Source organism: Sceloporus occidentalis, unplaced genomic scaffold (assembly GCF_023333645.1).
Source record: "Sceloporus occidentalis isolate IW3139 unplaced genomic scaffold, rSceOcc1.0.p SCAF_30, whole genome shotgun sequence".
NCBI classification, from domain to species: Eukaryota; Metazoa; Chordata; class Lepidosauria; order Squamata; family Phrynosomatidae; genus Sceloporus; species Sceloporus occidentalis.
In genome coordinates this window covers 772779-797444 of record NW_028317010.1, presented here as the reverse complement: position 1 = coordinate 797444, position 24666 = coordinate 772779, and the positions used below count along the sequence as shown (strand labels likewise).

General features: G+C 42.2%; 1 protein-coding gene across 1 annotated transcript; it reads left to right on the top strand.

Annotated features, from left to right (window-relative positions):
* The first annotated feature begins 7773 nt into the window (after window positions 1-7773).
* LOC149298857 (palmitoyltransferase ZDHHC5-like) lies at window positions 7774-17446 on the top strand. Its single transcript, XM_089486946.1, has 11 exons — window positions 7774-7877; window positions 8975-9096; window positions 9211-9368; window positions 10038-10210; window positions 10405-10507; window positions 10625-10720; window positions 15362-15484; window positions 16171-16294; window positions 16485-16585; window positions 16771-17204; window positions 17308-17446. The coding sequence occupies exons 1-11, from the start codon at window positions 7774-7776 to the stop codon at window positions 17444-17446; spliced, it is 1677 nt and encodes a 558-aa protein (XP_089343072.1).
* Window positions 17447-24666: the final 7220 nt, after the last annotated feature.

Genomic DNA, 24666 nt, shown 5'->3' with positions numbered 1-24666 from the left:
TGGCTAGTACAGTGCTGTCTCCAACTTTGTTGGCGTGGAGGTCTGGAGTTTGTCTAATAAGCCATGACTACTAGCAAAAATACACATATAGACACATCAAAACAGCCTCACACCATCGCATTAAACCGTGAGGTCATGTAACAGCGCATGATGTGACCACACTGTACTCCCGCCTCCGCAAGTGGACCAGTCCAGCTAAGACCAGCCCTGTTTGAAGAGTTTTGGACCGGTCTGCCCCTGCTGCTTATCCCGCTAGTTGCTGCGGTTCGCAAACAAGCACATGGCAGGCCGCCAGTTGGGACAGTCCTGGTCAAGTAAATTAGTGCCAAACAATAGAAATGGAGCTCATACAAATGGCTAATGTGCAGCTGCCCAAAAACATTACAAAACCAGACCTGTCTTAACTCTCTTGCTTCGCTATCCATAAAGAGGTGTCAACACTAGCTTGCTTCTTTGGGGTGGAGGGTTGAGCCAGCCCAATATAATGTATAATTCAGTGGTAGAGTAGACTTTAAAGAAATCTTGCTGATTTAACTACATTACGTGGCCAGCCAAGCTTTTCCTGCTGCAGAAGTGTACCAGGGTGTGGGCTCTTCATAATAGGTGCTAAAACAGAACTCCCCTGCAAACTTATAAAACATCTACATTGGTTCTAAAGAACACTTTTATGTAGTTTTATTTAAGCAATTTGGTTATGGGGATACCTATTTAGGCTACATCTCTCACTTAGTCTGCCATATCTGATAGTGAAGTCACTTTCACTATCAGATAGTGAAAGTGACTTCAGTGCGCAGTGTCTCGTGTGTGTGTTTTCTTCCGTGTAAGTACCATCTTTAGAAAATACAGTAGGGGCAGCGGAAATTGTTTGGAAGTACTCAAATTGACAATAAAATTCACACATCAAGACCTACTGGTTAAGGAAGAGAGGAGGGGGTCGTGACCTGCAAGCCAGCAATGTATTAGGAGATGGATGGAGAGTGGAAAAGAACATGATGGACTACTTGATTGAGGATGATTTTATTATAGCAAGGATCTGAAACTATGTATATGCAATAGCAGTAATTCTGTTGATCCAGTTGTATAAAAATAAAACTAAACAGTAAATATTATCATCTTGGTGACCATTTGCCGGAGATGCTTAAAGGGACACTCTAGCCACCGTATGCATCTGGCCCTCCCTCCACACCCAGCTGCATGCGAACACATTGCCCTGAAGAATGCATATTAAAGTGCTCATAGATTCTTTTAATTCTACTTTATGGTGCAGTCAGAGATGTTTAACTGTCCCTTTAAGATGAGTAACTGCATTTATATCTTTGCATAAAAAAATCTTATTTAAAATACAATTGATTTGACAAGGTCAATAAAAGGGGAGCACTGATTTAGTGTAGGAAGGAGATGAAAAGGACAAAAACTGGGACGTCATATACCGTATTGGCTCGAATATAGGCCGCACTTTTTTCCTCCACTTTAAGTCTTTAAGTCTTTAAAGACCTATATTCGGGGTCTAGCGCCCGACGCCCGGGACATGCAGTTCTGGGCAGCAGGGTTAGGATACAGATCCCCCGCAGCGGTGCAGGGGACGCGTATCCTACTCTCTGATACGCTCAGACAGCCTCCCCTGCCAGCACTTCCCACGGGGGGAGTGCTGGCACGGGAGGCTGTCTGAGCGCATCGTGCAGATGTTGACCGGCAGCGGTGAACGTCCGCACGATGCGTTTTACCTCTGCCCCCAAGACTTACCAGAGCAGACTCCTGGGTGTCTTGCGGGGCCGGCGGTGGACACCTACGCAATACGCGTATACAACTTCCGGTGCCGGCACATCCGCTGAGTCCCGGCACCGGAAGTTGTATACGCGTATTGCGTAGGTGTCCCCCGCCAGCCCCGCAAGACACCCGGGAGTCTGCTCTGGAAAGTCGGGAGGGAGGAGGAGGAGGACAGTGGCAGCATATCTCGGGGGGGGAGGAGGACAGTGGCAGCATATCTCGGGGGGGGAGGAGGACAGTGGCAGCATATCTTGGGGGGAGGAGGACAGTGGCAGCATATCTTGGGGGGAGGAGGACAGTGGCAGCATATCTCGGGGGGAGGAGGACAGTGGCAGCATATCTCGGGGGGAGGAGGACAGTGGCAGCATATCTCGGGGGGGGGGAGGACAGTGGCAGCATATCTCGGGGGGGAGGAGGACAGTGGCAGCATATCTTGGGGGGAGGAGGACAGTGGCAGCATATCTCGGGGGGGAGGAGGACAGTGGCAGCATATCTCGGGGGGGAGGAGGACAGTGGCAGCATATCTTGGGGGGAGGAGGACAGTGGCAGCATATCTTGGGGGGAGGAGGACAGTGGCAGCATATCTCGGGGGGAGGAGGACAGTGGCAGCATATCTCGGGGGGAGGAGGACAGTGGCAGCATATCTCGGGTGGGGGAGAGTGGCAGCATATCTCGGGGGGGGGGAGAGTGGCAGCATATCTCGGGGGGGGAGACAGAGTGGCAGCATATAAAAAAATGTTTTCTTTAAAAAAAAAAGCACCAAACTTTTAGGGTGCGGCCTATACACGGGGCGGCCTATATCCGAGCCAATACGGGTATTCTAGTTACAAAGTTCCGATTGCTCTGCTGTGGTACGTAGCGGTGAATCTTAACGGTGTAAGGAGCATTGTGTCTGCCGCATTTCAGTTCATTAGCAACTGTCCCAGATGTTAGAAGAGATTGTGTGATGCCATGTGTGCACTTTATTACTGTTATTCTTGGCCATGATTGGCAAAGATGAAGGAGGAAGTTTCCTTATTTTTTCGCCAGACATGCATGAGAAGTGAATAGATTAAGCAGGCTAGTGGAAGAATAAGTTTTGGTAGGGTATATACTGAGAAGGGCTCTCCAGGGATTAGGAGTCAGGTGGGGGCAGAGAATTAAACAGAACAGGAGTGGTGTACCCAGGACAATCTCTGTTGGTGTAGACACCTTCAAGTGATAACCATTAACCCATTCATTATGTTGTATTGGCTATTGTGTGGTACTAAAGAGGTCATGCTTCAATGTACTATGTTCCCTCTTACAAAGTATACGTAGAATATTTTTTTTCTGGAAATCGGTGGGACAGAGTTTTTTATTTGGTAGGTTGAGAGGCAGCTGGCATGGGTTTGCGCACATTGGCACTGCGACAACCTAACTAGGCCATAAAACTATAAATAAAAATATTTTGGGGTAAAAGATGTTTTTTGTTTTTTTACTTCACTGCTTTATATTAGCTGTGTCAGACCGATCTATGTTGAGCCAAGTTGTATTTTCTTTAAATAATAATAAGAAAAATTAGTAGAACGAGTTGGTAAAGACACAAGAAAGGGCCAGAAGTAACATGTCCTGGTAATTCCAAGATCTGACCTGTCTTCCATACAGTAAGCTGCAACATGTTGGCAAACCCTTCTCAATTATAATTGTATGCATGTACCTAATCCTTTAAGGTGTGCCATGATACCTTCTGAAGTTAGGAATATGTATCTATTTCTTAATATACATATTCTAGGGGAAAATAAATAACGTTTGTTATCTTATATAAAAGGTAACCCTGGTAAAATATTCTTATATTTTAGAAACCCTATGAGTTATGTCTTGATCACTTGTAAAATTAAGATAACTGGAAGTCTTAAAGTGATACAGTTGCTTTTTATTTCAGCAAACTTGTGAGACCTACATTCTAGAATTTGGTGTACTCAGATGGGGTTTATTCGCTAAAGGCAGAGTTGGCAGGAGAGTTATAGTTTTTTTTTTTTTTCTCCATTATTCTTTATGTAAGGGCACATGCTAGCGAGAAGGGCTTAGCTGGCCCTGTGTAATGCAGAAATGAAAGGGCGATGGGCCTTTACAGAAGTCCCATGTATTTAATTATGTATTATACAGTGACAGCCACGCTCTTCCTGCAGCAGTGGACCTTCGTAATGGCAGGGTTCTGCAAAATCTCCTCGTCCTTTAAATTCTATATCATCAGGACCCAGCTCAGCCCTTCTTGCAGGAGATTATTAGCTGAGGTGGACACTTACGTTTATTTTAATAAATATCAAAGTGGGGAAGTCAACTTGTGTATAGAGATAAGAGAAATGAGTTCATAAATTAGGTTTTGTAATGAAAATGTTATTGTTAGCCTCTAAAACAAAACTGTTGCTCGTTGGCTACTTACAGTGTTGAGAAGTTTGAATATGATCATTTGTGCTTTGAGTCACAGGGTAAAGTGGAATTGGTAATTAAAAAAATAAAAATATATATATATATTTTCCCATGTGGGTAACAGCATATGAAGATGCCAAGGTGTCCCTCGTTTCCTCTCTATACTTAATTGCTACTGTGGTAGGGGGGCAGTGAGTACTGAGAACATATGGTAGATCTAACTTTTGTGGCTTTGATGAGCCAATATGTATTAGGAATTCTTTGGTGGGCATCGATTTAATTTCTCATACTCAACCAAAAAAGGCAGGCGCATATCACTACTTAATTACAGGTGTGTCTGAAACCGACAGAACTGCTCATTAACCGTCTTTCGCAATAGTATATTGTGGCGTGTACTGTGTGGTAACAGCAGACATTTGTAACTTCAGACTAAAACCGGAAGGATAGTTTTTACTTTGTGGATGGAGCTCTTCCTGGGCTCCACATTTATCTGTCTGGCACCTAAATCTTACAAACGTATTCGGAACTCATGGGCTGCCAGTAATGCTTCTGTAGTAGGATTGTGTTTGGTTCTTGACTGTATGTCGCTAGTATTATATGTGAATAGAAGTCTTGCTTCTTTATCGAGATTGGTCACTGTATCTTCTTTTCTACACATTTATGGTGTACTAAGCATCAACACAATTAGGATGGACTATTATTTTCTAAGGAAAGTGGTCGAAAGGACAATGAGGACATAATACATCCTACTGAAAATGTTCTTCATCTTTCCCCACCATTATACGTAAAACAATACAGATATCACCCTTCTGTTGCCATATTTGAATATCATACCTCACCTACTGCCCTGCTTTGCGTGGGACAGGCACAATTTGGCTGTCCTACCCAGCTGTTTTTTTGTGACAAATGTAGAGCTTGGCAGGGTTCACGACCCCATTATTTTTTATTTTTGTATTTAGAAAAGTAAACAATACAGTGAGATCGGTGATGGCGTTGTAACTGCATTACTGGCATTGGCATACATAACATTTTGAAGATATCTCTATCCATAGGGTCATTCCGTGCCAAATCATCGCAAAAAAGTGGACTTTTCAACCCAACCATCTGCAGTTTTCATGAAATTTGGCATGATGGTAGAAGACATGAAGTAACTTATGCAAAGTTTTAGCGCTCAGTGATGCATGATATTCATACAGCAGAGTTGCCAATGTGCGAGCTTAACAAAAAAAAATCATAACTGTGCTCCTAATTAAGGTTTGAAACTAAGGTGTGTTTTTTCATTAAATATAGTTTATTGTCTATTTAATTTGTTTAGATGTATGAGTGATCCCTAAAAGGATCTCTATCTCTATTGCAACTGAACGTTGTTAAAAAAAAAAAAAGCCCTTGCCTCCCACTGCCCTGTCACTAAATGTCAAAATTCTAAACACCCCCTGGTCACTACCCCCAAACATTTAAATTCAAAAGTATTAAAAATACTACCCTACAGGGTACTGTGTTAGGGAACATAAACAAATGTGTATTAGAGGGAATGTTGGCAAACATAAATTGGGTAACTGTTCATTAGTGGCTCCTACTGCGTAGAAGAAATCCAATGCAAAATTGAAAAGAATGAAAACAAATTTTTTTTTTTTGTTTACATACCTAGTTATTTGTTTTTGGCATGTTTCTATGATTTCAAGAGCTCTATTTTTTTTCTATAAAAAAGTTGGATAATTTGTGTGGGTGATCAAACACGGAAAAGGGGGACCTTGGTGAAACCCATATACGGTAAGAATGGCAAAAACAAAACGTACAGGCACTAAAAAGCCTTGGTAAGGAAAGGGTTAAATATAAGATACACTCCAGCAATTATACTTTAATGCATGCAAAAGCAACATGTGCCCGTTTTTCATGGTGTTATTTTTGCATCTGCCACAATCCCTACCCCCCTAGCTAGGTGCCATGCAGGGGACGTGTTCAAGCCGAACACCTATTCATGCTGTCATGTACTTGAAACTCTCCTTGTGTCAGCCCAGGGGTCTGTTCATATTCCCGTGTGTGTGTGTGTGTGTGTGTGTAATATACATATAATGAAACTACAGGTAAGTAATATTACATCATAGTAACAATAATTACTAGGAAAAAGAACAATCACCTCTGTTACATTATTCCAGGGCTCTGGGAGAGATTTTGAGCCCCCCCAATTCTTAAGAATCATAATATTGATGTAATAGTGAGTGCTACCACGCACAACTCTCGCTAGAGCCATTGCTGCAACTGGCAGGCGGTGGATATCCCGTGTGTGCAATATTGTGTGGGAGATACATGCAGTGGAACGCGTGACCTGCGAAGACAAATAGCTGGGGGGGGTAAGGAAACAGAGTAAATGCATTCAGGAGCTCCGATGACTTCTTCATGCATTTACAAGTTGGAAGTTGTTTTAATTTAGATGGTACATTGTAATGTTTGCTGGCGACCTGAAATTCAGATCCATTTTTATTTGCTAACCCCCTTTTTTGCAATTCACATGCAATAAATGCTGTACAATAAACCATTTTGTTGCAATTTAAATATAAAAAAATTGTGGCTATATAATTCAGCAGTTTAAAGGAGTAGGTGCAGGAACATAATCAGGCAAAGCCATATATATTGTATATAGCACTTCGTTTTATTCTTAAGAAAAAAAAATGCTTTTTCGTGGGAGTCCCCCCCCTTTACATAGCCAGAGCTCTGGCTACCAAAATTGGACGGGGCTCCTTTAAGAATTTCTTGCTCTGCACTTGTGCTTGGAAGCAGCGGCAGATGGAGGCAGCAAGGATGTTGCGGTCGCATGCTGCCGGGCTTCTCTTGTTGGCTTCTTTTGGTAAGACTTTGTGACCCCTAGCAATCCAGGTACGCTACCAAAAAGCAGCAGTATGCATGGTAAATATGCACGCTTCAGTGTCCTACGGCTACAGTTGCAAGTTAGTGTCTGGGTTTTAAGTTGTAATGCCACAGCTGAGCAGAATACCTGCCTCTCTCGTGATACCAACTACAAGAGCGGCACGAGTGACCTCTTATTAGAGTGTAAAATGTAGTTTAATAATCAAATGAATGTAAATGTTCTTAGACATTATGCGCAGAATGTTTAGTGGGGTTTTGTTGTGCTTCTCTCACTCAGGTCCAGTGAAGAACTCTATCCAGAAATCCGTCTTCCCATCACAGGCTGCACCCAGCCCACAGTGACATCAACCCTATGGATTAACAAGGAAGAAGGGGAACGGAGCGATCGGGGAGGGAGAGGGCTGCAAGACATAGTCTGCTGCCCTCACCATAAATCTTTGGAGAAAGGCTGCATCCAAAGAGAAGCCCCTGACTGATAAAGAAGAAATAGGCTTTCAGTCCACTGCTTTTATCATTTCACCGTGTTGACTGTTTTTTGGTTTTTTTTCGTCCTTTTTTCCTCCTCTCCACCTTAATATGATCCTGTGTCTGCCCCACATATTTGATAGTTAACATGTGGGGCGATTCTTAACATCATTCTACCTTTGAACTTCTCTGCCCCCCCCCCCCTGTTTTTTTATTTCTCCTGTTCAATCCCAGCTCTCTGTGGGGCTATGCTGCACCCCCCAGACCTCTCCCCCCATCTTCACGATGCCTGCAGGAAACCTCAAATCCTTCAAACCCAGCAAGTACATCCCTGTGGCTGCAGCAACAGTCTTTCTGGTGGGGTCAACAACGCTGTTCTTTACGTTCACGTGAGTTAAAATTAAAAAAACACGCGTGTTCCTCCAGCCCGTGTACCAAAAATGCACCTGTATCGTTTGGAAACACGATCGTTGTTCAGAAACTCTGAACACTGGTGACCTTATTGCACACAAGGCTTGTTACTATTTATTTTGCACATTTTAGATGGCCGAAATATGTTTGACTATTACATTATGGGTGATTCTCCCTATATATAATTAAGCAATATTCAGGATCTGTACTCGATCTACATGTGTGAAATGGTCTATGCAAATTTTCTACGCAGATCCTATTTTATAACTTGCCCGTCTATTTAGTCTGCCCATTTTTTTAAGACCTCTTTGCATTCTTTGTCTGGCACTCCATCTGTCCACCTATTTGTGTCCCAGTTTGTGGGATTACGTTGTATGTACAAGCTTATAAAGCGATTACACCCATTTGTCCAGCCACAATCACAAAGCTAACCCCTCCCCGTTCTCGCTATTAATCAAGCTTTTATCCACCCTTTCACTTAGTTTTCAATTTATAGGCTCTTATAGAAATAGTCTTCAAAAATGATACATAACACAGCATATACAGAACTACCTCTTACTCGTGTCTTTTAAAAATGTACAGAAGTATTTAGCAGTTTACAATCTAAAACAGGGAAGCCCATTATACAGCACAGTGGAATATGATGGGGCTATATAAATCAATAAATAATAATAAAGTATAACACGTACAGTAGTCATACATAGAAACATTATTTGACAGCAAATAGGACATGTTCAGGCCATTTAGTCTTACTGTTTTTTCCCGCTTATGTTCAAAATGGTATTATGCCTCTCCCTTGCATGTTTAAATTCCATTACATGAACCTCTACTGCTTATGCAGGCGTTATCTCCAGGGTCCCGTGGGGGTGCATACATTAGGAAATGAGGTGCCATCTCTGTAGTGGTTACCGTTTGCGTAAGAAAATATATATCATTTCCTTTAAACTGACCCTGACATTAACCTCTGCTAGGGATCACGGGTCACTAGATAAAAGTCACCATATTTATTTTTTTTTCACGTGGGTGACCAATACTTGGCTTTACATTTCTTAATGCTAACATCTTGTTTCTACAGATGCCCCTGGCTTAGTGAGGAGGTTTCCCCTGTTCTTCCTGCGTATAACGCTGTCATGTTTCTCTTTGTATTGGCCAATTTCAGTATGGCCACATTTATGGACCCAGGAATCTTCCCGCGAGGTAAGTGAATTCACCCAACATACACCAGCTCATGCCGTCTTTTCCATTTTTGTACCTTAACCTTCTGTCTTACTAGGTTTTTCCCTCTTTTCGTTTTTTTGTTTCTTCCTTTAGCGGAAGAGGATGAAGATAAAGAGGATGACTTCCGTGCACCATTATATAAGACGGTGGAAGTAAGGGGGGTACAGGTTCGCATGAAGTGGTGCTCAACGTGCCGTTTCTATAGACCTCCCCGCTGCTCGCACTGCAGTGTTTGTGACAACTGTGTGGAGGTGAGTGGAGCCTTCATTGGAAAACACATAGTAGTAACTTGGAGTAATAATGAAGTGAGACTAGGAAGATAAATCACACCGGAAAAGAGGAACTAAGAAACACCCATAAAACATGTTATGTGCCATTTTTTTTAGCACTTCTGCTTTGGGTAACAAAAACCGACTTGGCACTTTTCTAGACACCCTACTTGCAATACTACTGGAAAGTAAAAACTGGGAATTTGTCTTCCCGCATTTGCATTATCCACTGATTTAATGATGCAAAGACACTGAATATTATGTTAATGTACTTTATTTAATATAATAATTGCAGGTGCTTAGTGCATATATTTGTGTTAAAGGAGTATTTCAGAGGCAATAGTCCAGACTAGTGCCAACGAGCCATAAGCTGTCCAATCATAGGTTCCAATATGGTTCTCATGGCTATTGAGTTATAGTTTTAGCTGGAGAGATAACTGGCTGCCCCCGGATTTGTGTGTAACACATGTGATGGAAAAAACAATTGTATAGAGTTTAGATGTGCTGCGAAAAAAAAGTTTACGTTGCTTCCACATCTCATCCATACCCCCCTATGATCCTGCTTTCTTACTGTCATTCTCTTTTGTCCCCCTTTTCCTTTTTTTCACTGATTTACTTTTTCATCTTATGATATCTCTCTTGTCATTTTAGGAGTTTGACCACCATTGCCCCTGGGTAAACAACTGCATTGGGCGCAGGAATTACCGTTACTTCTTCCTGTTCCTGGTGTCTCTTACATTGCACATTGTCAGTGTGTTCATCTGTGGCCTCTTCTACACGCTGGGGCATTCTGACCAGCTGCGTGACATCCCGGCAGCTGTCACGTATCCTTCCCGAAACAACCAAACCACTCGCAGAGCTTGGTACAGCTGTGTCCACCTGTCATTTCTTGAGTCTGTTTCTCACAACACATGAACACCTAGTCACTCCTGTCTCTTTTGCCCACTTGTTTCTCTTCATCTTGTACTTGACCAAATTCCCTTTTCAGTGCTTGAATTTTTCCTTAACTTTTTCCCAGTATCTCTGTGATGTGTGTGGCCGGATTGTTTTTCTTCCCCGTAGCTGGTCTCACTGGCTTTCACATTGTGCTGGTGTCCAGAGGTCGCACCACAAACGAACAGGTCAGAAATCCTTTTATGATTTTGACTATTATCCTTTTTAATGTTTTGAATGCTCTGACCTATTTTTCACTTTTTAACAAACATTAACCTAAACTCTGCCTCCGCTCATTCTCTTAGGTCACTGGCAAGTTCCGTGGAGGCGTGAATCCTTTTAGCGATGGATGTTGTCGAAACGTGAGCCATGTACTGTGTAGTTCACCACCACCCAGGTATGTGTGCCCTCTTTGCAGATGCCTGACGAATTTGTGGATAAGAAATCCTCGACTAATGGAATCAGCTTTCCACCTGAAGGATTAAATGTCATTTTTCCCTTGAAGATATGATCACTCTTTGGCAGGTCCCTAGGGTTAATGCTGGCGTAGCATAGGCCACAAGCATGTCTACTATTCCCCTAGAGGCCTCTATCTTTTCTGAGTCAATGGACAGGAAGGGTGGAGGGACAGTTATGAAAGCATTACTTGGTAGGGATGTGGAAAATTTGTTGGAGCGACCATTGGGGCTAAAGTTTGGTTGCTACAATACAAATGCTCCCCCTCGGGTTTAAATCAAGATCCTTTTGTCCTTCAAGGGATCAAGGAGACATGTAGATCTTCCAGATCATATAGAGACAGGCTTTACATGCTTTTCTAAGACTAAATCAAAAGAAGACCAACCAGCACCCTCTAAATTCTGATGCCAGGCCTAGTGCGAATGGAAGACTTGCCTACAGCAGAGGTCAGACTAGGAGAGTTTATGATTTTTTGGTGCCAAAGGCATAAGGCACCTTTTCGCTCATCTCCATTTTCTGAACAAGTTCGTCTTACCATCGAAATTTAAGATGGAAACTCTAGTTGGCACTAGAGGTGCTGGGGACAGAGGATTATATAGATTTGCAGAACGTTTGTCAACATATCTGTTGTTGCCAGCTATCAAAAATTCCTGCTTCTGGCTTTCCTACGCCCTCAGGGTATTGTTCACCTTCGGTTTTGAGCATTCTTTGTTGGCCTGTCATCAACTCCTTGAGTTTTTACGAAAATGGAGCGGGAATCAAGGTGGTAACTTACCGCGACAATTTCCTTCTGGGTGCTCTCACCTGCCACCCTTCAGTCCCAGGTCAGCAGAACTATTCCTGTCTTTACAAGACCTTGGGTCGATAGTGACTCTTCACAAGTCCCAGTTACTTCCCTCCCAGAGACTCATCTTGTTGGGAATAGTAATAGACACCAGTATGCTATGGGCCTTCCTTCCATCAGAGAATGTACTTCGTTTTCAAGGTCTTGACCAAGGATCTCTTGAAATATCACTCCCGTTTCATCCAACAGATAATGGTGGAGTTTGGATTCATGTCAGCATCCCAATATGTCTGTCCCTTGGCCTCTGGTCAGGCTACATCTTTTACAGACGTTTCTTATCAAAGTATGAGATGGCTGTATGGTTTTTCTCTCCCGAAGTGTTTCCATTCCTACCAACATGAGATTTTATCTTCAGTGGTGGCTAAATATTTCATCATGTAACCAGAAGTCATTTTGATCTCTAAAGATGCCTCTTGCCACGTTTGGAGATGCCTCCGAAATCCTGTCTTCATATCAACTGGAGCTCCTGGAAGGCCTTTCTAGCTTGACAGAGACTTGTTTTTAAGAAGGAAATATTCAGTCAGACAAGTTGTAGCATGTCTGAACCACAGGATGGTAACAAGAAGTTTGAGGACTTTTGGCAGCATACCTATTTGCCCTATCTGCCCTGTTAGGCAGCACTCCGCATCCAGGGTTTCCTGAATCTTCACACTATTTAAGCAGATTATTCCAGGAGAATTAAGTCTCCATCTAGAGACCTTTTGAGAACTTGTCTTTCATTTCAGTTCTCCAGCCTGATGACTTCAGTGGAAAACTGAAAGACAGAGTTTTTCTTCCCCTTATAATTGGAAGGAAACCCTCTAACTCTGGATGACATTTCTCAGAATTGGGCCAGTAGACTGGAGTGCAATTTTTCGCCATTCCTGCTTCTCGTCAGATAAATAAGAATGGACCAGGCAGATGTTCTTCTCAGTGCCCCAGATTGGCCGAGAAGGGTGTGGTATGCGTATCTGACACAGATGTCTATTCCATAAGTACTTTCCCAGGGTCCCATCCAACATGGACTAAACATGGACTTTCTTTGAGTATTGTTGACATTCTGTAGGAATGCAAGAAGTTACAAGGAAGAGAGATACAGCCATTTGGCAATCTTTTTCAGAATGTGGTCTCAGCAACTCTTTGCCTGTTTCATTGGTCGGTCCTTCAAGCTCTGGACTTTCTTCATTCAGGATTTTTGAAGGGTCCATGTCTGAACACTATGAAGGTGCATATTGCTCTCTAAGCTCCATTCTGGACTTTTATTTGTCCTCTCATACTCTGGGCCATTCATGTCAGCATTAGCCAGACTTAGGCCTCGATCTCAGAACCATGTACATCCATGGGCTTTAACTGTGGTCTTGAGATGTCTTACTCTGCCTTTGTTTAAGTCGCTTGAATCTACTTCCCTTCACTTCCTTGCTTTCCTGGTGACAATTTACCATCGACCAAATGAGTTTCTGACCTGCAAGCCTTCCTTTATTGCATATTTTGGATGACTGCGTGGTGCTACATCTCCCCGAGAGTTGTTTTTTCTGTTTTCCATAGTACTCAGTAAATTATATAACCAATCTTTTGTCTGGAACCCAAGAATGTGAAGAACACAGAGCTAAATTCCTGATTTATCTAGAAAAGAGTGCTCAGTTTTGCAAGTCCACCAACCTGTTCATTTCGTTTGCTGGTCCTCATAAGGGATTCGGGGTATCTCAGAGATCCATCATTATGCATAATACAGACTATTCACGAAGCATTAACGGTGGGAATAAAAGCTCACACTCTACACAGTCAGTCAGTAGCTACCTCATGAACTGAACTAGCGTATGTGCCTCCAGATCAGATCTGTAGAACAGCAGTTTGGTTATTACAGAACCTAAAACTTCTATGTTTGGCAGAGAATCGTTGCAGTTTGATTGTTTTCCACCCTTTTTTTTGTTTATGTATATCTCACTTGTTGCTTCTGCTGAGGATCACAAGGGAAACTTTAAATACTTGGGATTTCTTTTCATTGTGTAGCAGCACTATTTTAGTCCCACCATATATTTTCTTTTTATTTTGCATACTATTTTGTTGGCTTTATTATCACAACTGATGGAGGCAGTTGGGAAGGGCAGGTTTATTGATTTCCTGCCCTACCTGGAGGAGGTGATACATATCACTTAGTGCTGCAGAAAGGATACACTAGTAAAAGAAATTCCCAAATAAGAATTTTAATGTTTTTTTATCTTATACAACTGTATGTGTATATAATATAATAGTCTTTCCGTGACTTTGGTTTGCTGGTTTCTTTCTAAACCCTAACCCTTTAAGGACCAGGCTGTTTTTTATTTTTTCTACCCTTCACGACCAAGGCTGTTTTAACACTTTTGCGGTTCTCATATTTCGCGGTAATCTCCTCTCCTGTTTTGGTGCACCCACACAAGTTATATATTGTTTTTTCAGGAGAAGAAGGGCCTTCTTCAGATACCTTTTTTATCATATCATCCAATTCCCTATAAAAAAAAAAAATATGCAGTTCTGAAGACCACATCTCCAAAAGAATGTAGACATTCTGTGGAGAGAATGACTACTGAAATGGTGAATGGTTGCAGGAAAAAAAGTAGAAAAGACTTAAGTATTTTAACATGTATAGGCTGGCAGAGATAAAAGAGCGAGATGAGGTTCAACACAGAAAAATATTTCAAATGAGCTGAAATGTTAAGAATAGTAGTCTAAAACTATAGGATCATAGGCTTCGATGTAATACAAGGAAGTCCCAACCAAAATTTGCAATGTGGCTCTTTCACCAAAAATGCGTTCTACTCCTGGTAAGGTCTAATAAAAGCTGGTCATTCTTATGTAACTATACCTGAAGTAAGCAAACACAACTACATAGTGCTATAAATACCAGTACCCGATAATTGCAATACAAATATTTTTCTCTTCTAAACTACTTTTTTTTTTAGAAAAAGTACAAAATGGCATTTTCGTAAGACTGTGGTCAGTGATCCTGCTTTGCTCAATTAGCCTACACCCTCCATTAAACCTCCATTAGCCACTTTGTGTGGCTTTAGGGTTATACTAGTGAAGGGGGTTAGCTATTGTCCTTGCTGTACACAACAAGAGAGCTGGGAAGACTTGGCTCCCTTGCTTGGCTGGTATATTAGCTTAGGCTCTTAGTATAAAGCACCTGTAATCCTCAGTAGCTGAGTAGTTGTGTGGAACTCAAGGTTATTGCCATAGCACTATGTTGCCCTGTGATCACATACGTACTCTTCTATTGTGTACGTACTTGAGTTCAATGACTTCTCCACTTCATTCAGTATGTATACCCCTACAACTTTGATGTGACCATGATTCCTGATTGGGCAGCTTTTTTGTTTGGTTTTTACAACTGGTTTTGTAAATTTTGTAAAGTTTTATGTTAAAAGTATGACCTATCTCCCAACCCTCTCTATAAATGTTAAAATGACTGGTTTCTTCATCAGCCTGTTAGTACATTAAGGGAACACTTTAGCCATCATGTGCGCTTGAATGCATCGGACAACAACATAGTGCCTTTAAATTCCCATGGGGGGTCTACAGAATCCCCCTGTATGCACGCCTCTTCTCCTACTCCCTGCTATTTTCCGTGCAGGAGATGTAATCATTTGTACTGGCCCAAAATGTCCTTGTTCTTGTCGGCCCTCCTTTAAGCCATATCCATTGGACACATATTATGTAAAATTTGATATTAAAGCCTTTTAACTGTCAAACTTTAATCTGTGGTTCATCTTTCAGGTACCTGAAGCGCAGCCACTCTCACTCTGTGGTTTCAGTGTCTCCTCCGTTTATTCATCCAGAGGTGTCTGAAAATCAAATTGGCCTTAAAATTTTGGATAATGGTGTGCAAAGTCCCCCTCAACACTATCAGGTATCCCTTTTAACCTCTTTGAGACCCAGGATTTATTTTTACATGCTAATTCTTTGGCGGATGCAGGTTGTAATAGCATCTTCTGCTGTTCAAATTTACTACAACCGATCGGCAGCTCTGGGTATATCGTTGGTTTTGTAACCAATTGCTTTGTCCTATATAAGTCAATATATTAAGTTATGTGCAATAGTGGAGTCTTTAGTTGTGGTCTTATTGGGCTAATGTAGAAGAAAATGTAAAGGCACGTTTCAGGACCCCTGAGTTCTCTTCCTCAAAAGGCCAATTACGGTACATTTTTTTAAATGTGTTATTTAATCCGCTGCCATCTTTGTACACTCCAGAATGGGAATAATAAAGAAAAGAGACCGCATTAGTCATACTGGGCCAGAGACAATATTTATAAGACTCAAGAAAATCTTTTTAACCCTTTCCTAACCAACGAGTATATAAATATGGTGATAATCTTTTGCAAGGCACTGTAGGTAGTTGTTCACCTTTTGTGGCATCTACCTTGCTAGTACTGTGGGTGTCTGTTAAGACCCACAGATATTTGGATACCTACTAGCTAGTCACTTAATGTTTACCAGTGCTAATCAGAAGGCTATGTATGCAGTGCGAATAAGAGCAGTAGTACTTCAGCTGTGACTCACACATAATCGCATCCTCTCTTCTTAATTCTTCTGCAGTCTAGAAGCAGTTTAGAATTGACAGAGTCTCAATCAGCAGATGCTGAGCCACCTCCGCCTCCGAAACCTGACTTAAGTAGGTACACGGGACTGAGGGCACAGCTAAGCCTGGGGGAAAGAGAAGGTAAGTGATTAGTAAGAGGATACTGCAAATACTAAAACTCATTTAAAAACTGCAATTTTAAAATAGTTCATTATGGTAAGGAGATGTGTACGTTTTTGTGTCTAAATGGAGAAGGTTACCAAAGTAAACTTACTTAGTATGTGTTTTTTTTTTGTTTTTGTTTTTTTTTGTTCTCCTTTTCTTCCTCTAGAGAGTGCTCTTTTAAATACAGAGACCCCCCTTACTCCCACCATGTACAGATATCGTCCTGGCTACAGTGGTGGAGGGAGTGTACTCCCATCTGGAGCCAAGGTAAGCAACATAGCTTGGGATCTTTGACTTTGACTTGGGATTTCGCTTGTTTACCATGCATCTTTGCCTATGCTTATACGTATATCTTTAAACTACTGTCCAACCTGCTAGCTGACAAATATTTTTTTGGCCCAACCTGTACACATATTGTAGTTCTGTTATTCAATTTCTATTTTGTTTATCAGACTTCTCGAGTAGACAGCCTTCAAGACTCTCCTATACCTACATCGGATCTGTCCAGACCCCCAAGCTCTCGTTCAGAACCTAGTCTGGAGCCAGATTCCTCGTCTCACCCCCCTCCTGCCCGCTCCTCCAGTCTACGGTCTGCAACAGGTGCTCCTGGACCTCTGCCATCTCTTCCTTCTGAAGGGACAACATCCACCTCCTACAAGAGTCTAAATCAGACACAGAACGGGAGCCTGTCATACCAGAGCTTGCTTAGTCCTTCAGATGAGACGGATCCAGAGACCACTGGATACTCCTCTCCCTACATGTCAGCCAGGGAACGACCCCGCCCAGCCTGCCCCCCACCTATTGCTCCCCGTTATGGCAAGCCACGAATTAATCACCACCGAAGTGGGGACACAGATGCAGCTGCTCTCCCCCTGCTGACACTAAAGTGAGTGAAAATGAGACTAACTCTCAAAGTCCTCTGATCCATGCACCTTGGTTATCAAGTCACTGATTTCCGTTTGTCTTCATTCTGATTTCTCACTCAACAGGGATCAGTCTTCTGTGAAGTCTACACACTCTCGTAGTAATGGCCAGATTGCTGCCTCTCCTCCGGTTAGCCCATCACGTCCGGCAGGTGTAAAGACTGTATCAGGTGTTGGAGGAACTACGTATGAAATCTCAGTATGAGAGCAAGAGGAATCTGACACACACACAAACTGTCAAAAAACCACAGCGCACCAGCGTGGGCATCAGAGATGGCCAGTGCTGGCGCTCTCCTGTCTGGCCCCAGTCACCTGTGGTATCTTGGAGATTTCGTTATATTATTTTTTTTAAAGTTTTTATTCAGATTTTATCCCCTTTCTGTCCACATAAATAAGAGCCACCGATAACAGTCTATATTTAGGTGGTTTCACAGGGGGGATTTGTCTCAAGTATGGATGTTCTTTTGTGGTCTTTCTGGGGTGTCGTCTGTCAATATATCGGGTATTGACAGATCAGTGATTTCCTCTTCCGCAGTGTTTTTTTCATTTTTTATCTGCTACCACCAGTGGTCCTTTGACACCCTCTGTTTCCTGTGGTCATGGCAGAGAATGTTTTTACAGAATTGAATAATGGTGACATCTTGTGACTACTTGGGGAAGTAGGAAGTGGTTTTCCTCTGTATGATTTGTGGATAGAAGGGGGCACTTCTCTTTTTAATGTTTATATTTTTTTAAATGTATCTTTATCCAAGAGGGGAATGATCTGCACAAATTTTTAAATACATATGTCTGTGTGTGTGTAATATATATATATATATATATATATATATATATATATATATATATATATATATATATATATATATATATAATTCTTACACCCACATACACATATATATATAATTTTACAGTTGGGGAGCAGGCAATAAATAACCCCCTCTACCTCCCCTGACGACAGTTCATTGAGGGAAGGGTGCCTTCATATTTTTTATTTCATTTAAAAAATGAATAAAACGAAGACCGAAATGCTGAAATGTCTTGTGTATGTGTGTGGCTGGATTTTTCACGCTGTGTAAGTGGCATTCTACCTATAGGTAGCATTCTATTACCACTTAATCATATTCCACTCCACCTGTGTGCCTGGACTAATCGCACAAAACAATGTTCCATGCTGCCATGTAAACGAGGACCACTGCAAAAACTTGAAACAAGGGATGGAACTTGCCTACATGCGTACTTGTTCCTGCTAGGCAATGTGATTGTAAGAGATTGAAAAGTATTCCAAAATATCAGCCAATTTGTAAAGCACCTGGTATAAAGTTATTCACTGTCATTTTACAGTGATCAAGATTTTACAGCTTTTTTAATTTTATAAAATATATTTAGATCTATATGTAATAATTGGGGGACAGAATGAGTGTTAAGAGGGTTTTATATTGGGAAGAAAAGGAAAAAAGTAGTGTGTGTGTGTGTGATGTGTGTAATATATATATGCTCGTACAATAAAGTCCAAAAGCATGAGTCTGCTACTATAATCTGCTATTACTTCGGCATTTCAACGAATTTGTTTGACAATATATACAGTATTTCTCAAACAAAAACCATAATTTTCAGTAAAAAAATAAAACATTTTAGAACATATTGAAATACTATCTCAGTATTTGATATGACCACCAGCCGCCTTATTGACTGCTTTAACTCTGCCATTTGTACAGAACTTTACAATACACATTATTCCAGCACAGATATCCCAGTGTGCTTCGCCTTGTTTCCAAACCTGTTTGATGGGATTGACATCTGGTCATTTTGATGGGAAAGCCATCAAGCCCTGGAAGCTCATCCTTGGGCTTCAGATATTCCTAGTACTGCTTCAGTTGTGTGTTTAGGATCGTTGTCCTGCTGATAAATTAATCCTACTTCACACAACCTTTAGCCAGACAGGATGGCATGCCTCTGCAGAATAGAGCTGTTGATATTGTGCAAGTCACCAACTTCTGAATAGGCAAAGCTTCTCCACGCCTGAATATTTCCTGTTGATATTTAGTCGTAGTTTTTACGCACTGTGGTGTTAGCCTCTCACACAGCCATCTCCTCATGTGAACTCTGATTTGTAACAATGAATTTAAACTGATTTGTCAGTAAATGGGACATTTTTTTTCTAGCCTACAGCTGTGAAATCTCTGTTTGGCCCATGCTAAATGTCTTGACTTGATTTTCTAACGAAGTGGTTTAGAGACCGCTATTCTCCCACAAAGACTGCACTTTGCCACTTGTCTTTTGAATTGGCACTTGCTTACTGAGGTGTAAAGGACATTCCTAGTTCAGCTGGGCTTCAACTGTGGATATATAATGGTGTTGGCTTGATATGCTGGTCTTGTTTTGAATGAAAATGACTTGGTTTCAGAAAATCTCTTTAGTATACGTTTGTACTGTTCCCTCAGAATTATTAAATGTAGCTGCCATTTATAGCTGGGAAAGCTTTTCAGCATCCAGTGGAACACTCTGGATCTCATTGCTTCACAAAGCTCTGTAACTTGCATAATATATAAATATATATATTTGTCACAACTGTGTTTGAAAATTTATAAGCAGATCTTCATATATTTTGCAATTTCACAAGATATACAAACATAAAGAAAAAAATGTTAAATGTATTCCTAGATGAGTATCAACTGATTATATTTTTTTCTTGTCATATAGTGGCAGTACAAGTGTAGTATTCTTTCTCGGGACAAGTAGAACCTAAAGGTAATTAAATGGTTAACCCATCCGAAGCCCCTCCTCCTTACCCATAAAAACCGGCACCTCTCCAAAGATGGCAGTTTTTTTCTTGTCCCTTTCAGGGACGGACAGTAGATCCTTGGTTCCGGACGGACTTCGCTGGTGAGGCGCACGGGTTGCTGCCTGGGGGTTCCTCTTCCTCCGATTGCTCCCCGGGTGGTGAGCAGAGAGAGGCTTTTCCTTTCGTAGCAGTTCGCGTTACGGAGGAGGTCTGTTTTGCATCCTTTTATCGATAGGGTGCGGGAGCATGCACGTTGTGGTGGAACGCACGCCCGAGTGTCGTTGCGTTCCACCGAAGATCTTCCGGAGGGCGGCATTTTTGAATGCTTTAAAAGGCGCTTTTTTTCCTGTCTGACTGCAGGAGCATTTTCCAGTACAGGATAACCGTGTCACCAGCCACCCCACACGGTTCAGAGGAGTTTAGGGTAAGATTTTTTATCTTTGCGCTATACTTTCTCTGATAAAAAGATTAACAGAACTTATGGAGAGGGAATGGAAGCACCCAGGTAAAAGAGCCTTTATTTCGAAACAGTTCAGACAGCTGTTCAAACTTCGAGGGGAAGACACATGGGACGATCCCCCTAAAGTGGATTTCCAAATTGCACAGCTTTCCAAAAAGACAACCATTCCCATCGGAGTAGTGTCTGGTCTAAAAGACCCCATGGATAGAAGGGCAGAGACTTCTTGCAGGCCCGTATTTCAGGCTGCAGGTTCGCAGTGCAAGGCAGCGGTGGCCAGCGCAGCGGTGGCTAGAGCCCAAAATATTTGGATTCAGGCCTTGGGAGAATGTCTCTCCGATGACTCAGATACTGAGATTTCTAGACTCCTCAACAGGTTAAAACTCTCCAATAGTTTTTTGTTGGATTCATCTCACGAATCTCTTAAATTGTCAGCCAAGACTATGGGATTATCCTCGGTGGCACGGAGAGCCCTGTGGTTAAGATCCTGGACAGCGGATTCGGCATCCAAGGCCTCTTTATGTGATTTACCTTTTGAAAGAAAGAAACTATTTGGAGCGCCGCAAGAAGACCCGATGTCGGATACCAAAAGAGCTCTCCCTCAGGATAGAAGGATCAAGTGGAATCGTAAATACCCTTATAGAAATGCCAGACCTTTCCAGTCTTCCCGCTCACAATTTTCGTAGTCTCTACGGAGACAGAAAATTCCAAGAATGTCCTAAGAAGCAAGAAAAGAGGAAGTTCTGACAAAGTAGGAGGAAGATTGCAGTGGTTCATAGACACCTGGGAACAGACTACTCAAAATATTTGGATTCGACGGGATACAGAATCAAGTTTTTTTCAACCTCCTTTGAGCCAGTTCCTTATTTCCTCATATCCTTCGGAAATCAAAAATGTAGCCCTATATTCGGCATGCCTCACACTGCTACAAAAGGGAGTCATAGAGAAGGTCCCAGTTCATCACAGAATCCAAGGTGTCTACTCTCGTCTCTTTCTGGTTCCAAAGCCGGACCACTCCTTCCCTCCGGTTTTAGATCTGAAGAGGGTCAACAGTTGTATCCGCTATCAACGTTTCCGGATGGAAAACCTCACTTCTGTCACGCAGATTCTGCAGAGAGGAGATTTTATGGTTACACTGGATTTAAAAGACGCCTATCTTCATGTGCCGATAGCCGAAGCATCCAGAAAGTTCCTCAGATTCATCACTTTCAGTTCAAAGCCCTCCCATTCGGTCTGTCATCAGCTCCAAGGGTTTTTACCAAGATCCTGTGCCCATTGACGTCAAGCCTAAGACTACGGGGTGTCACGATCGTACCGTATTTGGACGACTGGCTCATCAAGGCCAAATCTACACAAAAACTGCTGGCAGACTTGGACACCACGATTCGTTTTCTAGAAAGACATGGCTAGATCATCAACAAGGAGAAATCCAATCTCCTTCCCTCCACCAGGATCCAATTCCTGGGGTTGATAGTGGACTCAGTTTCCCAGTGCATCTTTCTCCCGCAATCAAAGATCAGGAAGATAAGATGGGAAATTTTATTTTCTTCAAAGGAATCCTACCTGCTCAGTGTCCTGGATATTCTCACAGCATCCATCCCTGCGGTCCGTTGGGCAAAGTCTCAGCTACGTCCCTTACAATGGCAGATCCTTTCAAATTGGTCAAGAAGGGAAGAAGACCTAGACTCAAACTTCACAATATCACACCAAGTCCTATCTCATCTGAATTGGTGGAAGAAGTCAACCCATCGTTCCAACCCCGACATTGGATAACTCTAACCACGGATGCCTCAAGAATCGGCTGGGGGCGCATTTAGGTTGCCTCTTCACACAGGGAATTTGGTCTCCAGACGATTCTCATCAGTCTTCAAATTACCGAGAATTAAAGGCGGTCCTTCTAGCCCTCGTGGCTTTCAGACCCCAGATAGAGGGTCATTATGTAAAAATTCAGTCAGACAACGCGACGACAGTTGCTTACATAAACAAGCAAGGAGGAACACGAACACGAAATCTTCAGATTCTATGCGCTGTGTTAATGAGGTGGTCCCAACAACATCTGCAGGATATCTCAGCAACCCACATCAGAGGCTGCTACAATCTTATTGTGGACAACCTCAGCCGGGCAAAGTGGTCTCAGGCAGAGTGGTCTTTGACCACGCAGACCTTCTCCATCTTGGTGGCAAGATTTGGCCTTCCAGCGATAGACTTGATGGCTACCAGAAGAAACAGGAAAGTTCTGTTTTTTTGTGTCCCTCAACAGGCTGGACTCTCCTCATGTTCTGGGCGGCCTTTCAATTCAATGGAATTTCCGTTTGGCCTACATATTCCCTCCTATAGCCTTGATTCCTCGAATTCTCCAAAAGATTTGTTCAGACAGAGCCAGGGTCTTGGCCATCATACCTTACTGGCCAAGTCGAAGTTGGTTTGCCCTAGTCAAGCAGCTTACCTTGGCATCCTGGGAACTTCCGACTTCGGAGCCTTTGTTGGACAACAGGGAGCTTCATCCAGACCTCCTTCGGATGTTTCAGTTGACGGCCTGGCTGTTGCAAGGATGATTCTGCAGAACCAAGGTGTTGACGGAGACCTGTCTGATCTTCTGTTGAATTCTGTAAGACTCTCTACATGCCGGTTTTTATGGGTAAGGAGGAGGGGCTTCGGATGGGTTAACCATTTAATTACCTTTAGGTTCTACTTGTCCCGAGAGAGAATACTACCCACTTGTACTGCCACTGTATTAAGGAAAAAGGAATTTACGGTAAGTAAAAAAAATTCTGGTTTTTATTATATAAATGACCAAATATTAGTGGTGGACCCAGACCTTTGGACTTTAGTGTGTGTATACAGTCATGGTCAAAAGGTTTGAGAATGACGCAAATATTAATTTTCACAAAGTCTGCTGTCTCAATTTGCATACACTCCAGAATGTTATGAAGAGTGATCAGATCAATTGCAAAGTACCTCTTTGCCATGAAAATGAACTCAATCCCCAAAAAAAACATTTCCACTGCATTTCAGCCTGGCACCAAAAGGACCAGCTGACATCCTGTCAGTGATTCTCTCGTTAACATAGGTCAGAGTGTTGACGTGAACAAGGCTGTGGAGATCTTTCTGTTATGCTGACTGAGTTAGAATAACAGACTGGAAGCTTTAAAACGAAAGTGGTGCTTGAAATCATTGTTCTTCCTCTGCTAACCATGGTTACCTGCAAGGAAAAACGTGCTGTCCTCATTGGTTTGCACAAAAAGGGCTTCGCAGGCAGGGATATTGGTGCTAGCAAGATTGCATCTAAATCAACCATTTACTGGATCATCAAGAACTTTAAGGAGAGAGGTTCAACTGTTGTAAACTCCAGCAAGCGCCGGGACCGTCTCCTAAAGTTAATTCAGCTGCGGGATCAGGGAGCCACCCGTGCCAGCGATGAATCCACTTTCCGATTGTTTGGGAGATCCGGAAAAAACATATCTGGAGAAGATAAAGTGAGCGCTGCCGTCAGTCCTGTGTCATACCAACAGCAAAGCATCCTGAGACAATTCATGTGTGGGGTTGGTTCCCAGCCAAATGAGTGGGCTCACTCACAATTTTAATAGTGAGTGAGAAAACAGCCATGAATAAAGAAAGGTACCAACACATCCTTCAAGAGCAACTTTTCCCAACCATCCAATAACATTTTTGTGATGAACCAATGCCATAAGGCAAATGTTAGAACTAAGTGGCTCGGGGAACAAAACTTCGCCATTTTGGGTCCATGGCTAGGAAACTTCCCAGACCTTAATCCCATTGCTGTTGTGGTCAATCCTCGAGGCAGGTGGACAAACAAAACCAAAAATTCTGACAAACTCCAAGCATTGATCAGGCAAGAGTGGGCTGCCATCAGTTAATTGACAGCATGCCAGGGTGGATTACAGAGGTCTTGAAAAATAAGTGTCAACACTGCAAATATTGACTGCTTAAAAGTAATGTAATTTTCAATAAGTGCCTTTGGCACTTATGAAATTCTTGTAATTATACTTCAGTACACCATACTAACATCTTACAAAAATATCTAAACACTGAAGCAGCAAACTTTGTGAAGACCAATACTTGTGTCATTCTCAAAACTGTTGGCCATGACTGTTTTTATGTGTGTGTGTGTATATATATATATTCACAGTTCTGTGCAAAGGTTTTAGGCAGGTGTGAACAAATG